The 24,309-nt window shown below is 35.6% G+C and overlaps 1 protein-coding gene across 3 annotated transcripts in view; it reads right to left on the reverse strand.

The window, feature by feature from the left end:
• The window catches only part of ZRANB3 (zinc finger RANBP2-type containing 3), a 257,489-nt gene that overhangs the window by 11,090 nt on the left and 222,090 nt on the right, over nt 1-24,309 (reverse strand). For 2 of the 3 annotated variants that reach the window (XM_079135617.1, XM_079135618.1), the window contains 5 exons: nt 21,070-21,463; nt 17,302-17,481; nt 10,202-10,293; nt 5,516-5,617; nt 4,264-4,406 (listed from right to left, as the gene is read on the reverse strand). In XM_079135617.1, the coding sequence (XP_078991743.1) occupies nt 4,264-4,406; nt 5,516-5,617; nt 10,202-10,293; nt 17,302-17,481; nt 21,070-21,463 (911 nt within the window). Of the gene's footprint in view, nt 1-512; nt 1,154-4,263; nt 4,407-5,515; nt 5,618-10,201; nt 10,294-17,301; nt 17,482-21,069; nt 21,464-24,309 lie in introns of those variants that run through there. The other variant, XM_079135619.1, reaches the window with a different exon arrangement.

Below are 24,309 nucleotides of genomic sequence, written 5' to 3' on the forward strand. Positions count from 1 at the left end.
CTTTAAAAGATGCTGAGAAATTAGTCAGAGATTTAGGAACTAAAAATAACCTCTTGCTTTTGTATAAAATGTATGTGTAAGTTTTTGGAAACCACAAGAAACACATCAATCAACCCCAAAGAAGGGAGTTGACAACTTTTCAAACTTAGTTGCAAGTTGCTGATATTTAATTTTCCATTGACGTTTGCTAGGAAGTCCATGTCAATATAACAACGTCTCAATTTTGGCAAATAGAAAAGGAAGAATTTTGTTTATTAAATTAATTCTTGGCTAAGGATGGGAGTGGAATATGGCAATTTTTACAAGAAAAGTGTGCACTGGAAAGTGTCCCACACTAATGAATACAGTCCTGGCCTCTGGGCTGCTGACCTGCATTACATATCACCTATAGGTAAAGGATAAACAGTTGACATTCTAATAATGACAGGTCTCCCACTAAATCATGCCTATCTCTGGGACAACAATGGCTGGAGGCCCTGGCTCCCATTCACATCTAAGAGTGAGTCACCCAGAAGCTACCTCAGTTTGGTTGAGGCCTGCAAATTAGTAGAATCAGAGGAGGATAATCTTGGAAACCTAACCATGGCTTTTGAAAAAATTCCTAAAATCAGTATCTAAATCTCTCTTTATTGAAGGCATTTAATATTTTAAAGAGGTCCTCCTTGCTGCTGGAAATAAAATGTGGTTGCAGGCACTCTTGAAAGTGAGTGAAGAAAGTGGTTTGAGTGGTTTTAGTTTTCAAAATAATGCTTCTCTCCTTATCTCCCTGGAGACTGATGTTTCCAAGTCTGGAGACTCTCCAGTTCAGTTTCTCTGGAGAGTAAACTTACAGGATAATGGGAGGGAAAGAGATCCAGGGTCCAACTGCTTCTCATACATACTTTCTGTTGTTCAGCCCTATCTGTCACACCTGCTTTTCGAGATATATGACAATTACAAAATACTGAGACTTACTGAGATTCTGCTCTAAGAATCAGAGTGCTCCTGATAGTATCTTCCCTCTGCAGGTGCATATGTTTCATTTTGAGGCTCTGCTAAGTTGATTTCCCTGGAAGCCTCCTTCTTTGCATTTCCTTTTTCAGTCACCAAGGTCTCCAGATACAACTCCTTAATAGCTCTTTTCATTCTCTTTCTTCCATTCCCAATGCTAATCCTTTAATAGACAGTTTCATTAGGAGTCTTTTAATTTGCGTGGTAGATAGAATTTTACTGTTGTTGTCATTACTACGAACTGAACCCAGGGGCACTCTACCACTGAGTTATATCCTTAGACCTTTTCATTTTAATTTTGAGACAGGGTCTTGTTAAGTTGTCCAGGCTGGCCTCAAACTTTCAATTCTCCTGTCTCAACCTATCAAGTTGTTGGAATTACAGATGTGTGTTGCCACACCTGGCTTGTAAGAGAATTTTTAAGATTTTAAAATTTAGGGAATTTTTAAGATTCCTATTCTCAGGTTATTCAATCAATTCCTCATCTAGGTAATACTATAAAGGGATTTGGCGCAGATGTAATTAAGGTCACTGATTTTTTAAGTCTGGGAGATTACTATGTGGATTCAATATAATCACATGAACTCTTAAAAGTAGGAGATGAAGAGACAGATTCCAAGTAGAGAACAATCTGACACTCTATTGCTGGCCCTGATATGCAGAGGCTCATGTGCTAGGAACAGAGAGAGGCTTCTATCAGTTGATGGTGACAAACAGCTGACAGCCAGGATGGAACTGGAACGTCTTTCCTATAGGTGCAGGGAACTGAGTTCTACCAACGATCTGAATAAGCTTGGAAATGGGTTCTTATCCAAGTGGAATAATTAGAGTCCATGTGGTCAATACCTTAATTGTAGCCTAAAATTCAGAGCAGAATCAGTAAAAGTCAGTTTGGACTTCTGACTTATTTTAGAACTGTAAGATAATAAGTACGTGTTGTTTTAAGATGCTAAGTTTGTGGTAATCTGTTTTGGCAGTAATAGAAAATAAATGTTTGTCTTCCCACTTCAAGTCTTGCTCTTTTTGATCTAATCTCCTAATTGCTGCTAGAGTGAGCTCTTAAAAATACAAATCTAATGATTTCATCTGATACTTGCTAATATAAGATACAGCATGAACATATCATTTATATTTAATTTTATAAATAACATTTATAAAATATGTTTTGGGTCTGAGCTTGGTTTGTATTGATTTTGAGTTGATATGTGCTTTTACACACGAGCAGTTGTCTCTCTAGCTAGTACTTTAAGTGGTCATCCATCTCTGATAAAGAAACAATACAGCACATTTAGAAGTGGTTGGAGTGGGCTGTAAATTCAGTTATGAAGGGAATTGTAATCACATAAGAAAGAGCGAATCAATTACAAAAATGAGAAAATTAGAGAGGACTGGAAGAAACATTGAGAAAAATAAAACGGACATCATGTTTTTTGATAGTAAGTGTGCATGTGTTTGTATACTTTTGTGTACATTGGTATGTATGTACATATATGTACAACGCATACATACATTTCATGTGTATTTTTAAAAGAAATTTTTAGTTGTCAATGAGCATTTATTTATTTATTTATTTTTATTTGGTGCTAAGAATCAAAGCCAGTGCCTCACATGCTAGGCAAATGCTCTACCACTGAGCCACAACCCCAGGCCCTCACATGTATTTTTTATATAAAGTAATACATGCTTATAGGAAAATTCAATAATACAGAAGAGTTTGAATATGAGGCCAAAACTCATAACACATGAATAAACCCAATCAGTTAGAAGGTTTTTATTTGGCTTAGACAGTCTTTTATTTTTAAAGCTGAACTTGAGTGCTTTTAGATGGGTTATGCACTTTCCAATTTACCATCATCCTAGCCCAAACCTCATCCTTTTCTAGTTTTAAATCTGACCTCATTCATTCATTTAGGTTCTTTTGTTTTTAGTCATCAGTTTGTAATCCTGGCATAAAACATAAAGTGACTTCCACCTTCACAAATCCCCTAACTTTATGCCTCAGAGAAAGATTTCTCAACAGTAGCACTACAGGCATTCTGAAACAGAAAGTTCTTTGGGGGTATAGACCTATTTACTGAAGGATTTTCACAAGCATCTTGTAAATATATCCACAAGATACTCCTTAGTTGTATCCCCTAGTCATGACAACTGAAAATGACTCCAGATATTGCAACCCTGGGGGGCCAAACTTCCCCAAGTTGAGAACCACTGTTCTAGGGAAACCTCTGATAAGAGTTTCTAAGGTGGCCTTCCAGACAATTTCCAGGTCAATAACAGCAAGTTTATGTTTGTATTTCTATCATTATTTTAATACTTATTTTTACTCTTAACAACTTATCACAAGTATCATTCCTTGTTCTCACATCTGTATCTGATGCCACACTTTGAAACAGTTGAAGAGATTTTCACTGAATGAGACTATCTTAATTTAATTATCCACACTCACCCCCCAACAATACCATTTTTTTTTCATCTGTGTATAGGGAAAAAATTGGAGAATATAGACTATAAAGTGATGGAATGCAAGGATGGGGATATGTTATAGAGATAGCAAGAAATGAAGGGCTTTTTCTGCTAATGCTGCTGTTTGGTTTATTGTTCTATGATCTCTATCAAAGTAGTTAGAGAGCAGCTAACTACTTTTCCTGATAATCCTTGCTTCAGGCTAAGAAAAGAATCTACAGAGAATATGGATTTGAGATCACACCAAAGATATTTGGGTGAGACAAAGATGATTGTGATGCCAAGAAAGGAAAGTAAAGGTACAAAGATTAGAAAGGGACCTGTAATTATAAAAGCAAATAATAACAAATGTGTGACAGTTAACCTTTCTTTTTATATCATTTACAACCATGTACATGATAGGTAACCTTCTATTACTTTGAAAGTGATGGTATTTCAAATAAAACCAGCTCCCCTGCTGCATGTCACCTGTAACTCATGACACATGAGTGCAAGGCAGGAGAGATGCGGTCTAAGATCATGCTGATGTGACTGTCTTCCTGTTAACAGGTTTAGCCTCTAACCTCTCAGTTGATGAGTGGGACCCACAAAGAGCTAGATCTGGCCACCAGATCTTTCCCAGGGAATTTTATCAAATTCACTAACTGCCTAATTATGTGGATATGTACTAATACAGCTGGGATTTTATGTTTAGTTGTCTCTTAGCTCATCAGAATTTCATTAGTGGTTACATAAGATGCCCCAGACTTCTTATAGAAATAACTATGAAAAATAATATAATACAAAAGAAAAAAGGAAAAGAACTCATACCTTTTGGTACTATTTGGTTTGGTTTGTTGCTTTGTAATCTCTTCCAAAGCAAGGATGGGGCTGCAGAATAATTGCCCACTTTTTCTTATTATCCTTTGCTTCATGGAAGTTAGACTATTCCATTCTCGAACAAACCGCAAAATCTGGCAGGAAAATGAAAAAAGAGTTAGCAGCTCACTGGGCATCTTTCTTTCAAAATAAGGCTGTTAACGACTTGAGAAAATTGATGTCTTGCTATATCCCTGAAACAGGCTTGATTAATATAGTTTTCATAACTTTATTGTAAACTATGACTAGGACACCTAGTGTATGCCATTAACATACACAGGAGTCAACAATAATGTGCTCACTGAGACAAAAAGAGATCTAGAAGCACATATTCTAGCAGCAGCCACGGCAAAATTGGTCTTAGAGACAGTAGGTCTTGCAGTGGTGGCAGAGTGACAGTACAACATCTGAGAATCATTTTGTATCTGATGATTGAATTCCTATGGGAAAAAAAAAGTCATAAAATCTGGGACATTTTTATTAGCATTGCTCTTACTTATTAGTCAGTCATACACATCTAGCTATTTACTTATTAGTCAGTTATACACATCTAGCTATTTTGGGGGTGAATTTGAGAGTCAGGTTTTCCTTTATGACAGCTGCAGCTGACCACTGGGCAATGCTTAATTTCTACTCAAATGGTAAAAAAAAAAAAACCATTATTTTCTTGTCAAAAAAATATAATAAAGGTAGATTGCATGCTGGGTCAGTCTTGCCCATGATGACCCTTAGCAGTGAAGGTAACTCAGTCACAAACCATCATAAGGCCTCCCTGGCAGTTACCTGGCCTGGAGGGGCATGCTGGTGCTTCTGACAATGCATCAAGAGTTACCCAATGTGTGATTATCCCTGCTCTCAAAATTTGTCATTGTTAGAACCTAACTTGAAAAGATAAAATGTGATTCTGACAGATACAAATACCACAGTTGCTAATCCTGTGAATGAGAAATTAAATGATGTAAGGATAATTCTATCTACAGACACAGCAGCTCTAGGTGTGATCATTCACCAAGGAAACAGATTTCACATTTATTCTTAGCACCAAGGCAATTAATAGACACTGCCTGGATAAAAACTGCAACCAGCAATTTGATTCTGCAATAGGCCATGAAGCACTTTTTATTAAACTCAAAATGATTGCTAAAATTCCTAAAAACTTTGCATTTAAAATTAATGTAACTATTTTATTTAAAACTGTTCTTACCAGTGAGCGATTCTGTTTCAATTGAAAACTTGCTGGTAAGTCTTCCCAAAGGTCCAATTTTATATTCAAAGGAATGAAATTACAGTTCATCTGTTTTCCTTCCTGATTACAGATTAGGAAGACATTATTAATCCATTTTTTATCAATAGGTACTGGAAAATAATTAATTATGCTGTAGTATGTCCAAGTTCCTAAAAGATAACTTGGTGGCACATTCTATTTGGTACATTCAAGGGTCTACCCAACATGGCTCCTTGGAAGGATGGGAAGGTGAGAGTGTGTGTCCACACTGCCCACACCTAGCCTAGGCCTTCTGCCTTCAGCCGGAGATGTTGTGCTTACTATCCTGTCTTACTCTTCTCTTTTGCCTAATCTTGGAAATATATATCAAAACAATGAAATTTGTACATTGTCAATTGATTCGGAAGAATATCACTTCCTTGAAGTTAACAGTAGTGCAACCATTTTCAATTCACAAATTTATTTATAATCATTGAAAAATATGTCTCATATTAAAGAAGGGCACTAAGAAATAATCTGAAAAGCCCTCAACAAATGGGTTGCTATACCTATCTACTGTTACAGGAATGAGAAACTAGAGAAATTCTAGAGAAATTATTTAAACATTTGCTTCTCGAAAGCAATGTTGCAGTGTTGGTCCAAGAGGACTGAGTCAGTGGCACCACTGGAGAGTAAGTGGATCTCCATTCAGATTCCAATAATCAGCTACACAATATGCTGAAATCTTAAGAGTAAAAAGTAACCAGATACAAGGTATAGTCAATTGAACATAAGTTGAGGTTATTTCTTTTGTGAGGAAGAAGAGCATCTTATACAAAAATCTATTATACCAGTAACAGCTGAAGTCATATTCTAAATCTCTTAGCCCAAAAGAAATTTCACAGCTCCCATAAAAAAAATAAGTACTTACTTCTTAAAAATGTAGACATATAATTGCAATTTGTAAGTCTAAATACAGACAGGTAACTATAATATTTAAGTCTAAATTCAGATATGTAGTTGTAATATATATTCTAAACCCCAGACTTGGGATTATGGAAAAAATGAACACAGCTGGCATAGGACGCTACATATGTGTTACCAATCTGTCTTTTAAGGGGCATACTCTTAGGTAGGGAACTAGGATTTTAAGCCAAATTTCTTTTTTTTCTTTTTTTTGGAGGATGATATTTTTTTTTATTTACCTTTCATTACAACCACTTCTTCCCTGATGGGCCACAAGCACCTCTCAGGTCAGTGTCATTTCTCAAACTACAGATACTTTGTTGTCTAGTTACAGTCCCCATCATTCTGTCCATTTTGTCTGTGGACTAGACCCATCATGTCCGGCCTGGTAAGGACCACAATCTTCAGCCACATTCCCAGTCAAAGAAAAAGACTACCCCAGCACTCCCGTCCTCTAAAGACTCAGGAGACTCCCAGAACCTGCCAGAAGGTCACTCCAGAAGAGACCTGGGAACTCATCCCAGGTTGCATCCCAGTGTGTACGAGTCTTCCACTGAGTGTGATCACTGGGTTAAAACATCCATACAGTCTGGTGCAGTGGCCATGCCTGTAATGCCAGCTACTGGGAGTATGAGTCAGGAGGATCACATGTTTGAGGCCAGCCTGGGCGACTTAGTAACATCGATTTCATAAAATACACAAGGCAGAGTATTTTCCCCATCACTCCTAAGAAAATCCTTTGACTTTAAAGGACCAGGTGTAACAGCTGAAGAGAGGGCAGCTCCATCCACTTTGGTTTCTTGCATTACTTGATTGAACTGATTGAGACAGAATCTTCACTTTTCCAGGGATGAGAAACTAAAGGTGGTACTACCCTTTCAAGGAAATATGTCCTGCTATACTTCAAGCTGAATTTTCATTTAAATTTATCTTCAATTTCTTCTATATCAGTCTATTAATTTTTCTACTGCATTCTAAAGTCACAAAATGAAGCTGTTTGACCAAACCTTGAATCCTCCAGTTCCCTCACTTCGGTCAACTGCCTTCGAGAAATTCCAGTCAGCAACTGGCCCCAAATTTCTACTTCTAGATTTTACTTTGTTTTTTCTAAAGTAAAAAAGAAAGTTTTCATCTCAATTGTAACTGTGAAAAGATGAGTCAGCATTTTATCTGTTTAGTTTAGAAAATTATAGCAATTTAATGATAACAGTTTAAGGACATATAAATATCTAAAACAGTCACAAAAATACATTTGAGGAGCTGGGGCTGTAGTTCAGCAGTAGAGCACTTGCCTAGATGTGTGAGACATTGGGGTTCGATTCTTAGCACCACATAAAAATAAACAAATAAAATAAAAGCATTCTGTCCATTTATAACTGTAAAAAATTTTTTTAAAAATACATTTGAGATTACTGACAGAAATGTCAAGAAGATGAAGTAGACTAAGCTACACAGGCTAGGTGGTAGAGTGAGACTATCACTATAGTTCGGTTGGTAGCAGGCACACTCTAGCTTCTACTAGGAATTTGTAATTTCTTTCACTGTCTTCACCCCAAAGGGGAAAAAGTAGTGATAAGATTATCCAGGAAGCTGAGCTTTCACTGTACAGAATAAAATGTTTTGGGACTGGGGTTGTGTGTGGCTCAGTGGTAGAGCGCTCACTTAGCACGTGTGAGGCACTGCGTTTGATCCTCGGCACCACACAAAAATAAATAAATAAATAAAACAAAGGCATTGTGTCCATCTACAACTAAAAAAATATTTTAAAAATGTTTAAAGAATTTAAGGGCTTCTAAACTCCTGGTATGCTCTGACTGTTGGCTGCTTCTTGGCTTCTCCATCTTCAAGATCCTCTGGGAATCACTTCTGTTCCTCTCACATGATGGTCTGAGAGGCACCACTTAGAGCTCTCTGATCATAAGGGATAAGCATAGCTCAGAAACTTAAATATGCCTGGAAAGGAGTCCTGGACACTCCCCTGCCAGACTTGCCACCTCTAGAGGCTCCACAGGGTCCATGCCTACATGAGGAACATCAACTACTACCAGCTTGGTTCTTGGTGTTTCAATCTTGCTGTAGTCCTGTGCTGGACATTGCTTGGAGTTTGGTATTGTGATCTAGTCACTTCCTTCTAACTGAAGATTATTATGTGGCTGGCTGGCTGGCTGACTGCCTATCTATCTATTTATATTTGGTTTAGTAGAGAAACTGTAACTGAAAGTTTGATTAGCACCAACATAAGTTATATTTTAAAAAGCATTCTTTCAACAGAATGGACCATGGCTTTAAAAAGTTTGGAATTTTATTTTTACTTACAAAGATTAGAAATGTGAAATTGTAGACCCAATGAAAGTATTTAAAATCTTTTAAATTTTAATTTAAAATTTTCCCTCAAATATTTTTATCACTTTAATGTGGACAAAGTTTCTCATGTGGTCTCCAAGATACTCTCAAGGAGTCCACAAAGTCACAAGTGTTTTTGTAATAGTAATAGGATATTATTTGCCTCTTAAACTCTCATTCTCTCATCAGATATTCAAGTTTTCTAGTAGCTACCATAATATATCATACAAAACAAATGCAGAGGCAGATAAAAGAATCCCATTATTTTTTATTGAGACTTTAGAGAGAACTGCCAAAAATGTAAAACAGTGCCTTATTCTCTATTTTTCTGTTTTGGAAAATATAACTTATTTATCATAAAAACATGTTATTTATATGAATATATAATGGTTTACTGTTGTTACTTTTAAATGGATTAATACATGAATATTTTTTAGGGTCTTTATTTTAATTTTTTTAAAGGCCAGTCAGCCTGGGCAATTAGGAAGACCCTATTACAAAATGAGAAATAAAAAGGACTTTGGGATATAGTTCAGTAGTAAAGCACCACTGGGTTCAATGCTAAGTACCAAAATAAATAAATAAAAGAATCTGCCATTAAACTGCCAGAATGCTTATCTGCCAGCTTCCTGGCTGGCAGTTTCACCATTGGGATCCACCACAGTGTCAGAGCTAAGGGTATCCCGGTCCCCTTTTTTAATTAAAGCATTATAATTATACATAGTAGTTGGGTTCATTTTGACAAAATCATACATGCAAGGAATTTGATTTTCATTTTCATTTTGAATACAGTAAATATCAGTGTAAACAAAAGTTCTTTGGGGTCCTAAATAAATTTTAGGAGTAAAAAGGAGTCTGAAACTAAAAAGTTTGAGTGCCACTAACATAGGTTATGGCAGGAATCTAAACAATCATATACAAAGGTTTTCACTTTCATTTTGCATAGAGAGATGAGGCTTCTATAAAGAAGCACCTGCTTTGGCTGCTTCAAATGATCAGTGCAGGAACTAACTTATTGAGAGTTCATGAGGACTGGACACTGGGCTAGGTGCTTGATAGGCCTTAGCTCATTTTATCCTCGAAACAAATCCCCTCCACAGTTTACAGCTGAAGAAATTGAAGCACAGAGCAGTTAACTGTCCAAGATGATAGTAAAAGATCTGAACTGAGACAGCCTTGTCCCGAAGTCAATGCACTTAATGACTAGTTTTGCCTCTGATTGTCTTTAGATTTAACGCAGGAATCTGATTACTATCTTTAAGGAGGAAAAGAACTAGCTGCCTATCTTATTGTTAATAAAATTAAATATTTTCACTGAAAAACTTAAAAAGGAAGCCATTTTTATGTTTCAAGCTACAGATTCTGCATGATGCTTACCTTAGTATAGAGGTGAATCCGGTCAGTATTCTTACTTGCATAAAACATTAAGGTATCATACACTGGCAGAGTGTTCGAACTCTTTAACTGCTCTAAATAAAGAAGAAGAAAGAGAATCTGAAGCCTTGTCTGCCCTCTACCTAAAACAGCTTATTTTAACCTTTTGTTAGAATGATGAAATAGCTCGATGGTACAGGCCTGTAATCCTAGCAGTTCGGGAGGCTGAAGCAGGAGGACAGTGAGTTCAAAGCCAGCCTCAGCAGAAGTGAGATACTAAGCAACTCAGTGAGACCCTGTCTCTAAATAAAATTAACAAATTAGAAAAAAAAAAAAGGGGTGGTGGTGGCTGAGAATATGTCTTAGTGGTTAAGCACCTCTGGGTTCAATCCCTGATATCAACAGAATAAAAATAAAATAAAATAAAATAAACATAAACAACGTTTTCAGGCTTGAAGACTACCATGTAACTCAAGTTTTATCTTAAACTAGACATGTTAATTTTCTATATAAAATAGATTAGATTGGATGATTTCCTTTTAAAAAACTGCAGTGAACCACATAGATTTTTTTTTTATAATGTATTTTTTTTATTGTAAACAAATGGGATACATGTTGTTTCTCTGTTTGTACACGGCGTAAAGGCATACCATTTGTGTAATCATAAATTTACATAGAGTAATGTTGTTTGATTCATTGTTTTTTTTCCCTTCCCCCCACCCCTCCCACCCCTCTTTTCCCTCTATACAGTCCTTCCTTCCTCCATTCTTGCCCCCCTCCCTAACCCTAACTCTAACCCTAACACTAACCCTTCCCTCCCCCAATTATGTGTCATCATCCACTTATTAGCGATATCATTCGTCCTTTGGCTTTTTGAGATTGGCTTATCTCACTTAGCATGATATTCTCCAATTTCACCCATTTGCCTGCAAATGCCATAATTTTATCATTCTTTATGGTGGAGTAATATTCCATTGTATTTATATACCACAGTTTCTTTATCCATTCATCAATTGAAGGGCATCTAGGTTGGTTCCATAGTCTGGCTATTGTGAATTGAGCAGTTATGAACATTGATGTGGCTGTATCTCTGTAGTATGCTGATTTTAAGTCCTTTGGGTATAGGCCAAGGAGTGGGATAGCTGGGTCAAATGGTGGTTCCATTCCAAGTTTTCTAAGGAATCTCCACACTACTTTCCAGAGTGGCTGCACTAATTTGCAGTCCCACCAGCAATGTATGAGTGTACCTTTTTCCCCACATCCTCTCCAACACCTATTGTTCCTTGTATTCTTGATAATCGCCATTCTAATTGGGGTGAGATGGAATCTTAGGGTGGTTTTGATTTGCATTTCTCTTATTACTAGAGATGTTGAACATTTTTCCATATGTTTGTTGATTGCTTGTAGATCTTCTTCTGTGAAGTATCTGTTCATTTCCTTAGCCCATTTGTCGACTAGATTATTTGTATTCTTGGAGTAGAGTTTTTTGAGTTCTTTATAGATTCTGGAGATTAGTGCTCTATCTGAAGTATGATTGGCAAAGATATTCTTCCACTCTGTAGGCTCTTTCTTCCCATTGCTGATAGTTTCCTTTGCTGAGAGAAAGCTTTTTAGTTTGAATCTATCCCAGTTATTGATTCTTGCTTTTATTTCTTGTGCTATGGGAGTCCTGTTAAGGAAGTCTGGTCCTAAGACGACATGTTGAAGATCTGGACCTACTTTTTCTTCTATAATCTGCAGGGTCTCTGGTGTGATTCCAAGGTCCTTAATCCATTTTGAGTTTAGTTTTGTGCATGGTGAGAGATATGGGTTTAGTTTCATTCTGTTGCATATGGATTTCCAATTCTCCCAGCACCATTTGTTGAAGAGGCTATCCTTTCTCCATTGCATATTTTTGGCCCCTTTGTCTAGTATGAGAAAATTGTATTTACTTGGGTTTGTGTCCATGTCCTCTATTCTGTACCATTGATCTACCTTTCTATTTTGGTACTAATACCATGCCGTTTTGGTTACTATTGCTTTGTAGAAGAGTTGAAGATCTTGTATTGCAATATCCCCTGTTTCACTCTTCCTGCTAAGGATTGCTTTAGCTATTCTGGGTTTCTTATTCTTCCAGATGAATTTCATAATTGCTTGCTCTATTTCTGTAAGGTACGTCATTGGGATTTTAATTGGAATTGCATTGAATTTGTATAGCACTTTAGGTAGTATGGCCATTTTGACAATATTAATTCTTCCTATCCAAGAACATGGAAGATCTTTCCATCTTCCAAGGTGTTCTTTAATTTCTGTCTTTAGTGTTCTGTAGTTCTCATTGTAGAGGTCTTTCACCTCTTTTGTGAGATTGATTCCCAAGTATTTTATTTTTTTCGATGGTATTGTGAATGGGGTAGTTTTCCTAATTTCTGAAGATTCATCACTTATGTATAAAAATGCATTGGATTTATGAGCATTAATCTTGTAACCTGCTACTTTACTGAATTCACTTATGAGTTCTAAGAGTTTTCTGGTGGAATTTCCAGGTTCCTCTAAATATATAATCATGTCATCAGCGAACAGGGATAGTTTGAGTTCTTCTTTTCCAATTCATATCCCTTTAATTTCTTTGGTTTGTCTAATTGCTCTGGCTAGAGTCTCAAGAACGATGTTGAATAGAAATGTTGAAAGAGGGCATCCCTGCCTTGTTCCAGTTTTTAGGGGGAATGCTTTCAGTTTTTCACCATTTAGAATGATATTGGCCATGGGCTTAGCATAGATGGCCTTTACAATGTTAAGGAATGTTCCCACTATCCCTATTTTTTCTAGTGTTTTGAGCATGAAGGGGTGCTGTATTTTATCAAATGCTTTTTCTGCATCTATTGAAATAATGTGATTCTTGACTTTAAGTCTATTGATATGGTGAATTACATTTATTGATTGCCTGATGTTGAACCAACCTTGCATCCCTGGGATGAAACCCACTTGATCATGGTGCACTATCTTTTTAATATGTTTTTGTATGCGATTTGCTAAAATTTTGTTGAGAATTTTTGCGTCGATGTTCATTAAGGATATTGGTCTGAAATTTTCTTTCCTCAATGAGTCTCTGTCTGGTTTAGGTATCAGGGTGATATTGGCTTCATAGAATGAGTTTGGGAGGGTTCCCTCCTCTTCTATTTTATGGAATACTTTGAGAAGTATTGGAATGAGCTCTTCTTTAAAGGTTTTGTAGAACTCGGCTGAGAACCCATCTGGTCCCGGACTTTTCTTTGTTGGTAGGCTTTTGATGACTTCTTCTATTTCAGTACTTGAAATTGGTCTATTTAAATTGTGTATATCCTCCTCGTTCAGTTTAGGCAATTCATGTGTCTCTAGAAACCTGTCGATGTCTTCGAAATTTTCTATTTTGTTGGAGTATAGATTTTCAAAATAGCTTCTAATTATGTTTTGTATTTCACTCGTGTCTGTTGTGATATTTCCTTGTTCATTCCGAATTTTAGTGATTTGGGTTTTCTCTCATCTTCTCTTTGTTAGTGTGGCTAAAGGTTTATCAATTTTGTTTATTTTTTCGAAGAACCAACTATTTATTTTGTCAATTTTTTGTATTGTTTCTTTTGTTTCAATTTCATTGATTTCAGCTCTGAGTTTAACTATTTCCTGTCTTCTACTACTTTTGGTGCTGCTCTGTTCTTCTTTTTCTAGGGCTTTGAGCTGTAGTGTTAGGTTGTTTATTTGTTGAGTTTTACTTCTTTTATTAAATGCGCTCCATGAAATAAATTTCCCTCTAAGTACTGCTTTCATAGTGTCCCAGAGATTTTGATATGATGTTTCTTTGTTCTCATTTACCTCTAAGAATTTTTTAATTTCCTTCCTAATATCTTCTGTTATCCATTCATCATATAATAGCATATTGTTTAATCTCCAGATGTTGGAATAGTTTCTGTGTTTTACTCTTTCATTTATTTCTAATTTCAATCCATTATGATCTGATAGAATACAAGGTAGTGTCTCTATCTTCTTGTATTTGCTAACATTAGCTTTGTGGCATAATATATGGTCTATTTTAGAGAAGGATCCATGTGCTGCTGAGAAGAAAGTGTATTCGCTCTTGGTTGGATGGTTAGATTTCTTAATTTGCCTTTCATCTCTAAAATTATAAACTTTGATACCAATTTATAGCATCCAGAAAATATAGATGCTTTAAAAAAATCACTGTTAAGAGTTCTGAAAGGATGAATGGAGAATTTAGACTTTTAGAGACAGTTTTAAGGTATTAACTATTTCAAAATTTATTGGAGATAACACTTCTACCTATATAACTCTATTTTATTTTTTAAAACATAAAACAATGGTTTTCAAAAGTCCAATCCAATTATCCCAAACTAAACATTATTTCTTCTTCAAACAGAACAAAGACACTTTATCATCTTTAATGAATGCTAGCCATGTCTTTTCCAAAAGATATTCCCTCATTCAAATTATGAAAAACAAACAAAAACCGAAATAATGCTACTCCACTCCCCAATAAAAATACCACTACTTCAAGTGTGATAAGAAAGTCAAAATAAAATAGAAAATAATGAAGAGGAAAAAATGATGCTTCGCAGAAATGACAGAATCAAACCATCATTAATGATGCAGAGAGCTATTAACCAGAGAGGGAAACTGAAGAATATTTAGGGTTTGGCATCTATTCTTATTTTTTGCTTCAGTTAATGTGTGTGTGTGTGTGTGTATCATCTTAAACTTTCTTTACAATTTCTTTTCTGGGTAGTCCAAATTCTTTCTGGTATTCCATGGCCAATAACAAAGCTAAAATCTACCATTCACATGCACTGAGATGGGAATCTGATTTTCATCATATTAGGTGCATGAGCTTAGTTAGAACTATAGTACTACTGTATTATTGCACATGAGGTATACGCATTGTTATTACTATGTGTATTGATTTTAATTAACTTTGAGATGTCTTAAAAATTTCACTATGATTTGGTATCAAAATGAAAAGTCAGCATAGATCAAAAGACTAGAATATAGAGCAGGAAAATGTAGGTTTGATATTAAAGAAGCAAATATGTATCACAGGGAAATAACCACAATTTCTTACTTTCTTGCAAGGAATGACTGAATGCTTCATGGGATCTACGAAAAAGAGATGTCTACAAATAGAAGAAGCTGCTACATTTCATTACTGAGATGTGCAAAAGATTTTTCCATTACAATGCCAAGGAAAGCAACTGGAGGCATGAGATAATGCCAAATCCTCAGAATAAACAAATGAACAAAAATGTCAGAATGGAATGGCCTGGTCTAGGCTATCATAAACATATTTTGTCATAGTTTAATTGTCAGATTTTTTTCTTTCTTACTGGTCCATAAAATAAGTGCATTTAATAATCAATGTGTCTTCAACTTTGAAGAACTATGCACTGATGCTCAAAGATCAAAGAAGTCATTCTTTGGGAAAAAGAATTATAAGAACAACTCCAAATCAGCTAATATTCATTCTTGGTAGCTGACAGCTAGATTAGAGGAACATATTTCTCTTTTCAGTGTTGTCATGAAAGGTAATTTTATGGTTCAAAAATACAGATGATGCACCTCTGGAAGATAAATTCATCCTTCCAGACCTCTGGAATTCCAGTTAGAACAAAACTACTGTTCCAGAGTACTATATGTTATTACTCTGGTTCTAAAAGAGCAAATTTCAGAAGAATAAGCATTTTAATGTAGTATGCCTCTTTTGTCTTCTGTTTTTAATTCTCGTTAGTGGGAAGATGTGAAGCATATCTCTTAGGTGGAATTATTAGTCCAATGACTTGAAAAGTCAAAAACAAAACAAAACGAGGACAGGCAAGGAAGGAAATGCTGGCATTGTCTGAAATGGATGAGGCCAATGTAAATTTCAGTGTCTGAGTTGAATTTCTAAGTCTGGTGTTTTTTTTTTTTTAAGTACTGTCAGTTTAAGCTAAAACATGTCTCCATCAAGAGACCAATTTATAGCTAACGAGCCAATGTTTCCCTGTTGTAGATGAAAACTTTTGGCCCAGTTAATAACTGCCAGGCGATGATCCTACTCTGTAGTTCACTAGCTATATGCTGTCCTACAACCAGAGCTTCATCAGAACTTGAGTTTATTCTCAGCAGGAACAAGGAAACTGGACACAAGAGTATACCCCACCTGAGTCTAACCGGTCTACTTGAAAGCTGCTAAAATTAGAGCTAAGCAGGATTCACTTTAATATATTCTTGGCAAGTCCTTGGGGAACTGAAGGAATTGAAGGAGTGAAAGAAGAAAAGAGGATGCTTTGAGCTCAGAAATTCCTTAATGAACATTTCTTTTTAAAGCTATGAATCTGATTCCAAATTATATCAGTGTTAAACAACCACAAAGAAGAAAAATTTCAGGAGTTTTGAGTTGGTTTTACTAGGAATATCAGTCTGTAGGTTACTATGGTCACTAAATGAGTAACAAGAAAAACAACCCAAAAGTGCTCATGGACTTTTGCCAGCTGGCCCATAAAAGATAGTGATGTATGACTACAGGCTGGTATTTGCTAACCATCACAGCTATAAATAATGAATGGAATCAAGCAATAAATAAATACATCTGAAACACTAGATGGCTGGCTCCAAGTACAGTTATGATTCATATAGTCTTAAAATTATGTACCTTAAAAACAATTTCACAAATTAAAAAAAAATGTCAATTAAGAGTAGCCATTTAAAAGACTTCATATGTAAATAATTAATGATTTATTAAAAGCTTCTTTAATAATCTGCTAATCTTACTATTTTGTCCAAAATCACTTCCCCCAAATCAAAATAACACACTCCTAGTGTGAATGGGCTAGGTTTGGTTGAGGCAGGACAACAGGCCTGGTGGCAGAACATGTAGCTATTTATTGGTTTTGCTCCATGTGTGGTATCTGAATGCCAACAGACACACTCAGCAGTTCTAGCCGTCTGGTGTTTAAGAATGTGGTTATGAATGGTTGGCATTTTTAATATAAAAGGGAATAAAAGGCATCTGGAACAAGGTATCAATCACATATTCAATAATAGTGCTATGTGTTAAAGAACATGGTTATTATTTGGACACTAGAAATAGAAACAAGTCTTACCATTATCTGATTGGGCCATGAGTCTGTCTTCCCCCTCAACTTTTGACACTTCTTCCTTGCTTTCAGCCAACTGGTCAGGTTCAGACTGTGTAATGACTTGTTTTTCACAGTCTGAGCTAGTCTGAACTTTTTTAGAGATGTCTTTCTGAGAATCATCTTCCTGGATATGGTTGAGGCTGTCTATTTGAAGAATTATTAAAATAAAATAATTTATACTTAAAAGTGTAGTTAAAACATTATAGCTAGGTCTTAAAAAAAAAAAAAAAGAAAAAATAGTTAATGCTTGTTCCTTCTTTCAAAATGTTTACCAGGAGCCTACTATTTGCCCAGAACTAGGTGCTGGAAAGATAGTAAGGAATAAAAGAGATAAATCCTCATTTCCTGAATATTCCATTCTGCAGATAGACAATAATGTAAGCAAATAAATAGTGGATCTTTAGATAAAGTGAACCAAACTGAATTATTATGACTATGGGAACTGGGGGTTGGGGAAGGCAATGAGAAAATGTTGGAATTCAAAAAAAATTAAAGGAGCAATATTTAAAAATCATATGGAGCAAAAGTTGTCAAGGCCAAGCTCTCAGAGGAATTCCACTGGATCTGAGAGCTGTTTATGAACCTAGAAGCCTGGTCCAGGGCTTGTATTTTTGGATTAGATACTAAATGTGTCTAGAGTCCATTAGAGAGTTCTAGGCAGAAGAAAAATAATGCTCTCATTTTTTAAAGGATCACTCTGGCTACTTTGATAAAAGGATCACAAGGGGGAGGGGTGACTAGAAGGGAGGTTCCTGAGGCCTGGGACAAAGATGATGGTGGGTTTTGGATAGGATGGTGACAATAAAGAGAATGTGGCTGAAATCAAGATTTATTTTAGAGGTTACTTAATGGATTAAGTGTGGAAGGCTCAATTCACAATAGGTTTTTGGCATGTAGGGAAGATTGGGGAGCATATTTGGGTGCTTAATATGACAGTGGTGATTAGCCAGGAATTCTGTTTTGGACATGTTAAGATTGAGGTTCCCATTAGACATCTAGGTGGAGATGTTACATAGGCCACTGGCTATATCTAGTCTGCAATTCAAGTAGGAGACATAAATTTGGATGATTTGAACTGTAAGTTGTTAATTATAAACTACAGACGTTAAGAACAAAGCACAAGGAAAGAGGTACATATTTATAAATATTAGCATTCAATGTATATTATACCACACATTCTCTAATGTATTAGAGACTGTATCAGCAACTATTACAGACTGTAATATTCTAATATTGTTCCTTTAATTTTTTGGATTCCATCCTTTCCTCAAAGAGTTATATGGAGAGCACTGTTTTAAAAAGCAGATGAAGAACTGGGGAGAGTTGGCCTAGCATGCAAGAGGCCCTGGGTTCAACCCCCAATACCACACACACATTAAAAAAAAATTAGATGAATTAGAATTGACACTCCTTTTTAATACTTTTGGGGGTCCACCTAAATCAAGGTTGAAAATCGTTACACCAAATTATAGTAATGTAATTTGAATAATTACAATTTTAAGTTATGGTATTACCACTGTTACTCAGATACTATTTCTCTCTAAAAAGACTTTCATATCACAACAGGTAGTTCAGCCGGGAATGGTGGTGCACACCTGTATTCCCAGCGACTCAGGAGGCTGAGGTAGGAGAATTGCAAGTTTGAGGCCAGTCTCAGCAATGTAGCAAGACCTTAAGCAACTTAGTGAGATTCTGTCTCAAAATAAAAATATAAAAAGGGCTAGGAATGTGGCTTAGTGGGAAAGTGACCCCTGGGTTCAATCTTCAGTACCAAAAACAAAATAAAATCCAAACCAAAAAAACCCATTAAAGAGTAGTTTATACTCACGAAGGCAGTTTTCTTGAAGTTGCTTATTAAATTATAGGTCTAGGAATTTCATTGTTGTTCTTGGTATTATAAAGGAAAAATCAGAACTATAAAATCTATATAATACTATGATTTTTCTTGCTAAGTCAATTAACTTACATACTTAATGTGAACTGACATTATTTTATGGTCAGAAAACACTTTATTTTTATTGACTATACCAGTTGCAAATTACATGGGGTTATGCTAATTGTGACAGGGATATTATATGGAATAAGATTTGGTTCCAATTTAGTTCGAAGACAACAGGTGCCTACATAACAAATATAACCATCCAGATGGCAGACTTGTCAATTTTGGTATGAGCACCCAGAATAAAAGAAGAAAGGCTTAGCTACTGATTACATTAAAACTAAGAGAGTAAAGGAAAGCAGGAAGGAAAAAAAAATTTTCTTTTCTTTTTTTTTTTCTGGTGGTATGGGGGATTAAACCCAGTGGTGTTCTATCACCAAGCTATACCCCCAGCTCTTTATTTTTTGAGACAGAGTCTCCCTAAGTTGTTGAGCTTGGTCTCAAACTTACAATCCTCCTGCCTCAACCTTGTGAGTCATTGAGATTACAGGCATGTGCCACTACACCTAACTAGGAAGGAAAATGCTGTAATATCAGAGTCTGTATCTTAATTGAGTCTTTGTCAATGACTATATTCCAAAGAATCAATGTATAATGGAAAACTACATATGAATGATTATTACCACTGATAAACAAAATGAGTATTTCTATGTTTCCAAAACTGTCACTTGGCTTTTTTTTTTTTGAGCCTAGGGGTGCTTAACCACTGAGCCACATCCCCAGCCTTTTTATTTTTTATTTTGAGATAGGGTCTTGCTAAATTGCTTAGGGCCTTGCTAAACTGCTGAGGCTGGCTTTGAACTTGTGGTCCTCCTACCTCAACCTCCCCAGCCACTGGGTTTACAGGTGTGGGCTACCATGCCTGGTTCAACTTGGAATTTTTCATCAGCATAAAAATGCTTTCTAAAATTGGAAACAAAAAGAATACTAATGATCTTTTTCTTATGATAATCAGGGGCATTGATAACCATATTAGAAACTAAACATCAGGAAATGACATATCATGCTATGAAAACATACTTGAGGTATGTTTATGATTTCTAACTTTAAAGATAATATGTTTTATAATCCCTGCAACTTCAGAGGCTGAGGCAGGAGGATCCCAAGTCCAAGGCCAGCCTCAAAAATGCAGTGAGATCCTTAGTAACTTAGTGAGACCTCATCTCAAAATAAAAAAATAAAAAGGGCTGGGTATGTAGCTTCATGGTAAAGTACCCCTGGGTTCAACACCCTGTACCAAAAAGGAAAGAAAAAAATGTTTTACTAAAGAACAAACTTATAAAATGGATATCAAATTCATTCTTGAAATCTCTATGGAGGAGTTACTAATTATCTGCTAAGCAAAAATATGACACAATGTATACTGAGTAGGTAAAGCACTGAATTATTTTGCTATTTAAACATAAAAATAATCTATAATTTCCTTAAAAACAAGTATATCTAAATAGGAAAGAAAGCAGAAGGTCTATGACTATAAGGCATATTTGCTATCATAGCAACAGAGCTTCTGTTTCTGCCCACTGAACTCACATCCTGCTGACGTTAATCAGAAATGTCCATTTGTGCCAAATTAATGTCATATCATAGACACTTGGGGATATACATTCGTGATAAAACCAGGAGTTTTTCACATTCTACAAGGACAGATTCACAGTCTTCAATATGTGAAGTTCTTAATCCATTTTAAAAGCTAAAGTCAGTGCTGAGTCACACTAAGCTTTGGTAATAGGAGTCTCTAAGAGCATAGGTTATCACCAGCCCCCACCTCTACGGTCACCTTCTGATGTACTCACCAGCAATGCCTTGAGGATTCTCACACATTTCACAATAAGATAATAATGAATTATTGATATAGGTGCAGAAACCACACTGCCAGTTCTTTCCAGGAGGGGATGGGATGGTTGTTGGAGACTTGGCCTCATGGACACCTTCCATGAATGCAGCTTTGGTTTGCCCAGACTGGGATGGTTTCTCCTCTGGTAGGCTGCTGTGGTCATGGGTAGTGACTGATTTCGATCTTTTAGTTTCAGGTTCAAAATCACATTCATAATCAATGATATCCCTTGATGCCACTATGGTATTTTTCTCCTGGAATATCCTTGATTCATCAAAAGAGGTCTCCAACTGTCTCTTTTTAGGTTTTGGTAAAAAGAATGATCGAATATCATGCTGTTTTTCTTTTTCAAACTAGGAAAATCGAAGAGTTATTAAATTAAGAAGCAATCATTCCTCCTAAATGAAAGAGTTTAACAAGGCATCATCATTAACCATATTCCATTATCCTTTGAAAACCTTTTTGGAAATGAATTAAATTATGCTAGGATTTTTCATATATACAGAACACCATTATGACATTCATGTATTTCTTATCTTTCTTTTTTCTTAGCACTTACCATGTGCCAAGCACCTTACATATATTAACTCACTTAATCCTCATGCTAGTTCTGTGAGGTAGGTACTATTATTATTCCCATATTTTAGATAAGGAAACTAGAGCTTTAGAGGGTTAATTAGGTAACATGGCTAGACAAGCTATGTAATGAAAATATATTTCATAAACTATCTTAGCTAGATGTATGTCAGAGAAAGAAGGCAGTTATTTATTTAAACATTTCAAGTCAATCAAGAACCTAAGCTGGGCAGTAATCCAAGCCTATAATTCCCATGACCCAAGAGGCTAAGGCAGGAATATCACAAATTCAAGGCCAGCCATAGCAACTTAGCAAGCAATTTATTCTTAGCAAGCAACTTATTGAGACTCTGTCTGAAAATAGAAAATAAAAAGGGCTAGGGATGTACCTCAGTAGCAAAGTGCTCTGGGTTCAATACCCAGTAACCTGCCCCCTAAAAAAAAAAAACCTAGAAAAATACTTTCATGCCCAGACTATAAACATAGCATTCATAAACAATGCTCCTTGTAGTAAAATGTTACCCTAATCAGAAAACATTTGAAAACAGCATTAAAACTATCAATTGCTTCTTTAATAGACACATATAAATAATTATCTTGTTTCTAAGAACTGTTTAATAATTACATTATTTCTAAGAAATAGATTTCCTTTGTCTAAGAACCCCTACATCATTATCTGTATTTTTCACTTTCTTTTCAATGTATAAATCTCAATTTCCTAATGAGAGAAAGTATAATAACTATCTCCATGATCAATTAGTTAGTTGTTAAGATAAATTAAAAGAGTTAATTTTAGAGAAGTCCTGCTATGGACTAAATTAGGAACTATGTTGGACACACATTGTGGCAGACTGCATTTTCAAAGATCATCACATAAATTCTTATCCCATCTCACGAATTTTCAAAGATGATCACATAAATTCTTATCCCATCTCACTTGCTCTTTTCACAATGTGACACTAATGTGCCTCTCTCCACAGAGAGGTGAAGTCTATGTTCTTCTCCCCTGAACCTGGGTAGACCTTTTTAACTGTCACACCCCTCTGAATGCAGTTAAAGTGATACTGTGTGACTTCTTAGGCCAGGACACTGAGGGTAGTGTGGTCTCCAACTCCATGCTGACCCACTCTCTCACTCTCCCTTTCTCTCATGGAATGCTTCCCTTTGGAACCCGTCACCATGTTATGGCAAAACTCAGACCACATGGAAAAACCATGTGCAGATATTCCAGTTGACAGCCCAGAAAAAAGGTCCACAGGTAGCAACCAGCTGGCATCAATTGCCAGACATATCAGTGAACAAGCTTTCAGATGTTACTAGTCCCCAGTTTCAAGATCTTCTAGCAAAGGTCACAGTTATCATGGAGTAGACCTATCATACCTGTTGTACCCTGATTGAATGTGCATCCACTGATAACCTGAGAAATAATACGTGGCTATTTTGTTTTAAGACACTAAGTTGTGGAGAAATTGGTTATGGAGTAATAGATAACCAAGAAACTATAGGTAATGATAGAAAATACCATGTAATTATAAAGAGATATTTTACATAATGAATTTTATCTGTACTTCTTGGTAGTATTGCATAACAAAGATTTGGCAAATTCATAGAGAAAAATTATTGGTTACTAAGAGCTGGAAGAAAGGGGAAATGGGAGGCTGTTTTTAAATGATTATAAAGCTTCCATTAGGGGTAATGAAAAAGTTTTGGAAATATCAAGGATGGTTGTACAATATTGTGAATATAATGCCATTGAACTGCGCATTAAAAAATGGCTAAAATGGAAAATTTTGTGTTAGTGCAATAAAAATGTTTTTTAGAAAGAAAAAAAAGGAAACAAAGAAAGAATGGAAATTTTACCTGTATATGGGAAAATTAAAATGTATTATTATAGGGAAAAGCACTTCCCATTCCTAATAATGTAGAACAACTGTTTTTGTTGCTTTTATACCTTCTTATTATAAAAAGTTATCTAATTAGGTGTAGAAGTTATAGAACTTAGATTAAAAAATATATGGAATGAAATCATTAAAAAAGAAACAAGATTTTTGAAACATTGCATAATGAAAATTTTAAGAAAAGGGACAAAGTTTCAGGAAATGAAGACAAAAAATATAATCTTGAAAATGAAGTTGGCCATGGAGAAAATACATTAAGAGACCATGAACAGAACTTCCAAGAAATATGGTATAATATAAAAAGACCAAATTTAAGATTTATCAGGATAAATGAAGGTGCAGAGATACACACCAAAGGAATACACAATCCTTTTGATGAAATAATACCAGAAAAATTCCCAACACTAAAGAATGAAATGGAAAATCAAATATAGGAGGCTTACAAGATCACAAATGTACAAAATCACAGCAGACCCACACCAAGTCACATTATTATGAAAATGCCTATTCTAAAAGTATAGAATCTTAAAGACTGCCAAAGAAAAACATCAGTTTAAATTTGGAGGTAAACCAATCTGAATCGCAGTTGATTTCTCAACCCAGATCAACAAAGCTAGAGGTTTTAGAATAATATATACCAAACTCTGACAGAAAATGGATGCCAACCAAGAATACTATGCCCAGAAAAATTAAGCTTCAGATTTGACAACGAAATAAAAACCTTT

The sequence above is a fragment of the Sciurus vulgaris genome (genome assembly GCF_902686455.1).
Source record: "Sciurus vulgaris genome assembly, chromosome: 3".
In the NCBI taxonomy this organism is placed as follows: Eukaryota; Metazoa; Chordata; class Mammalia; order Rodentia; family Sciuridae; genus Sciurus; species Sciurus vulgaris.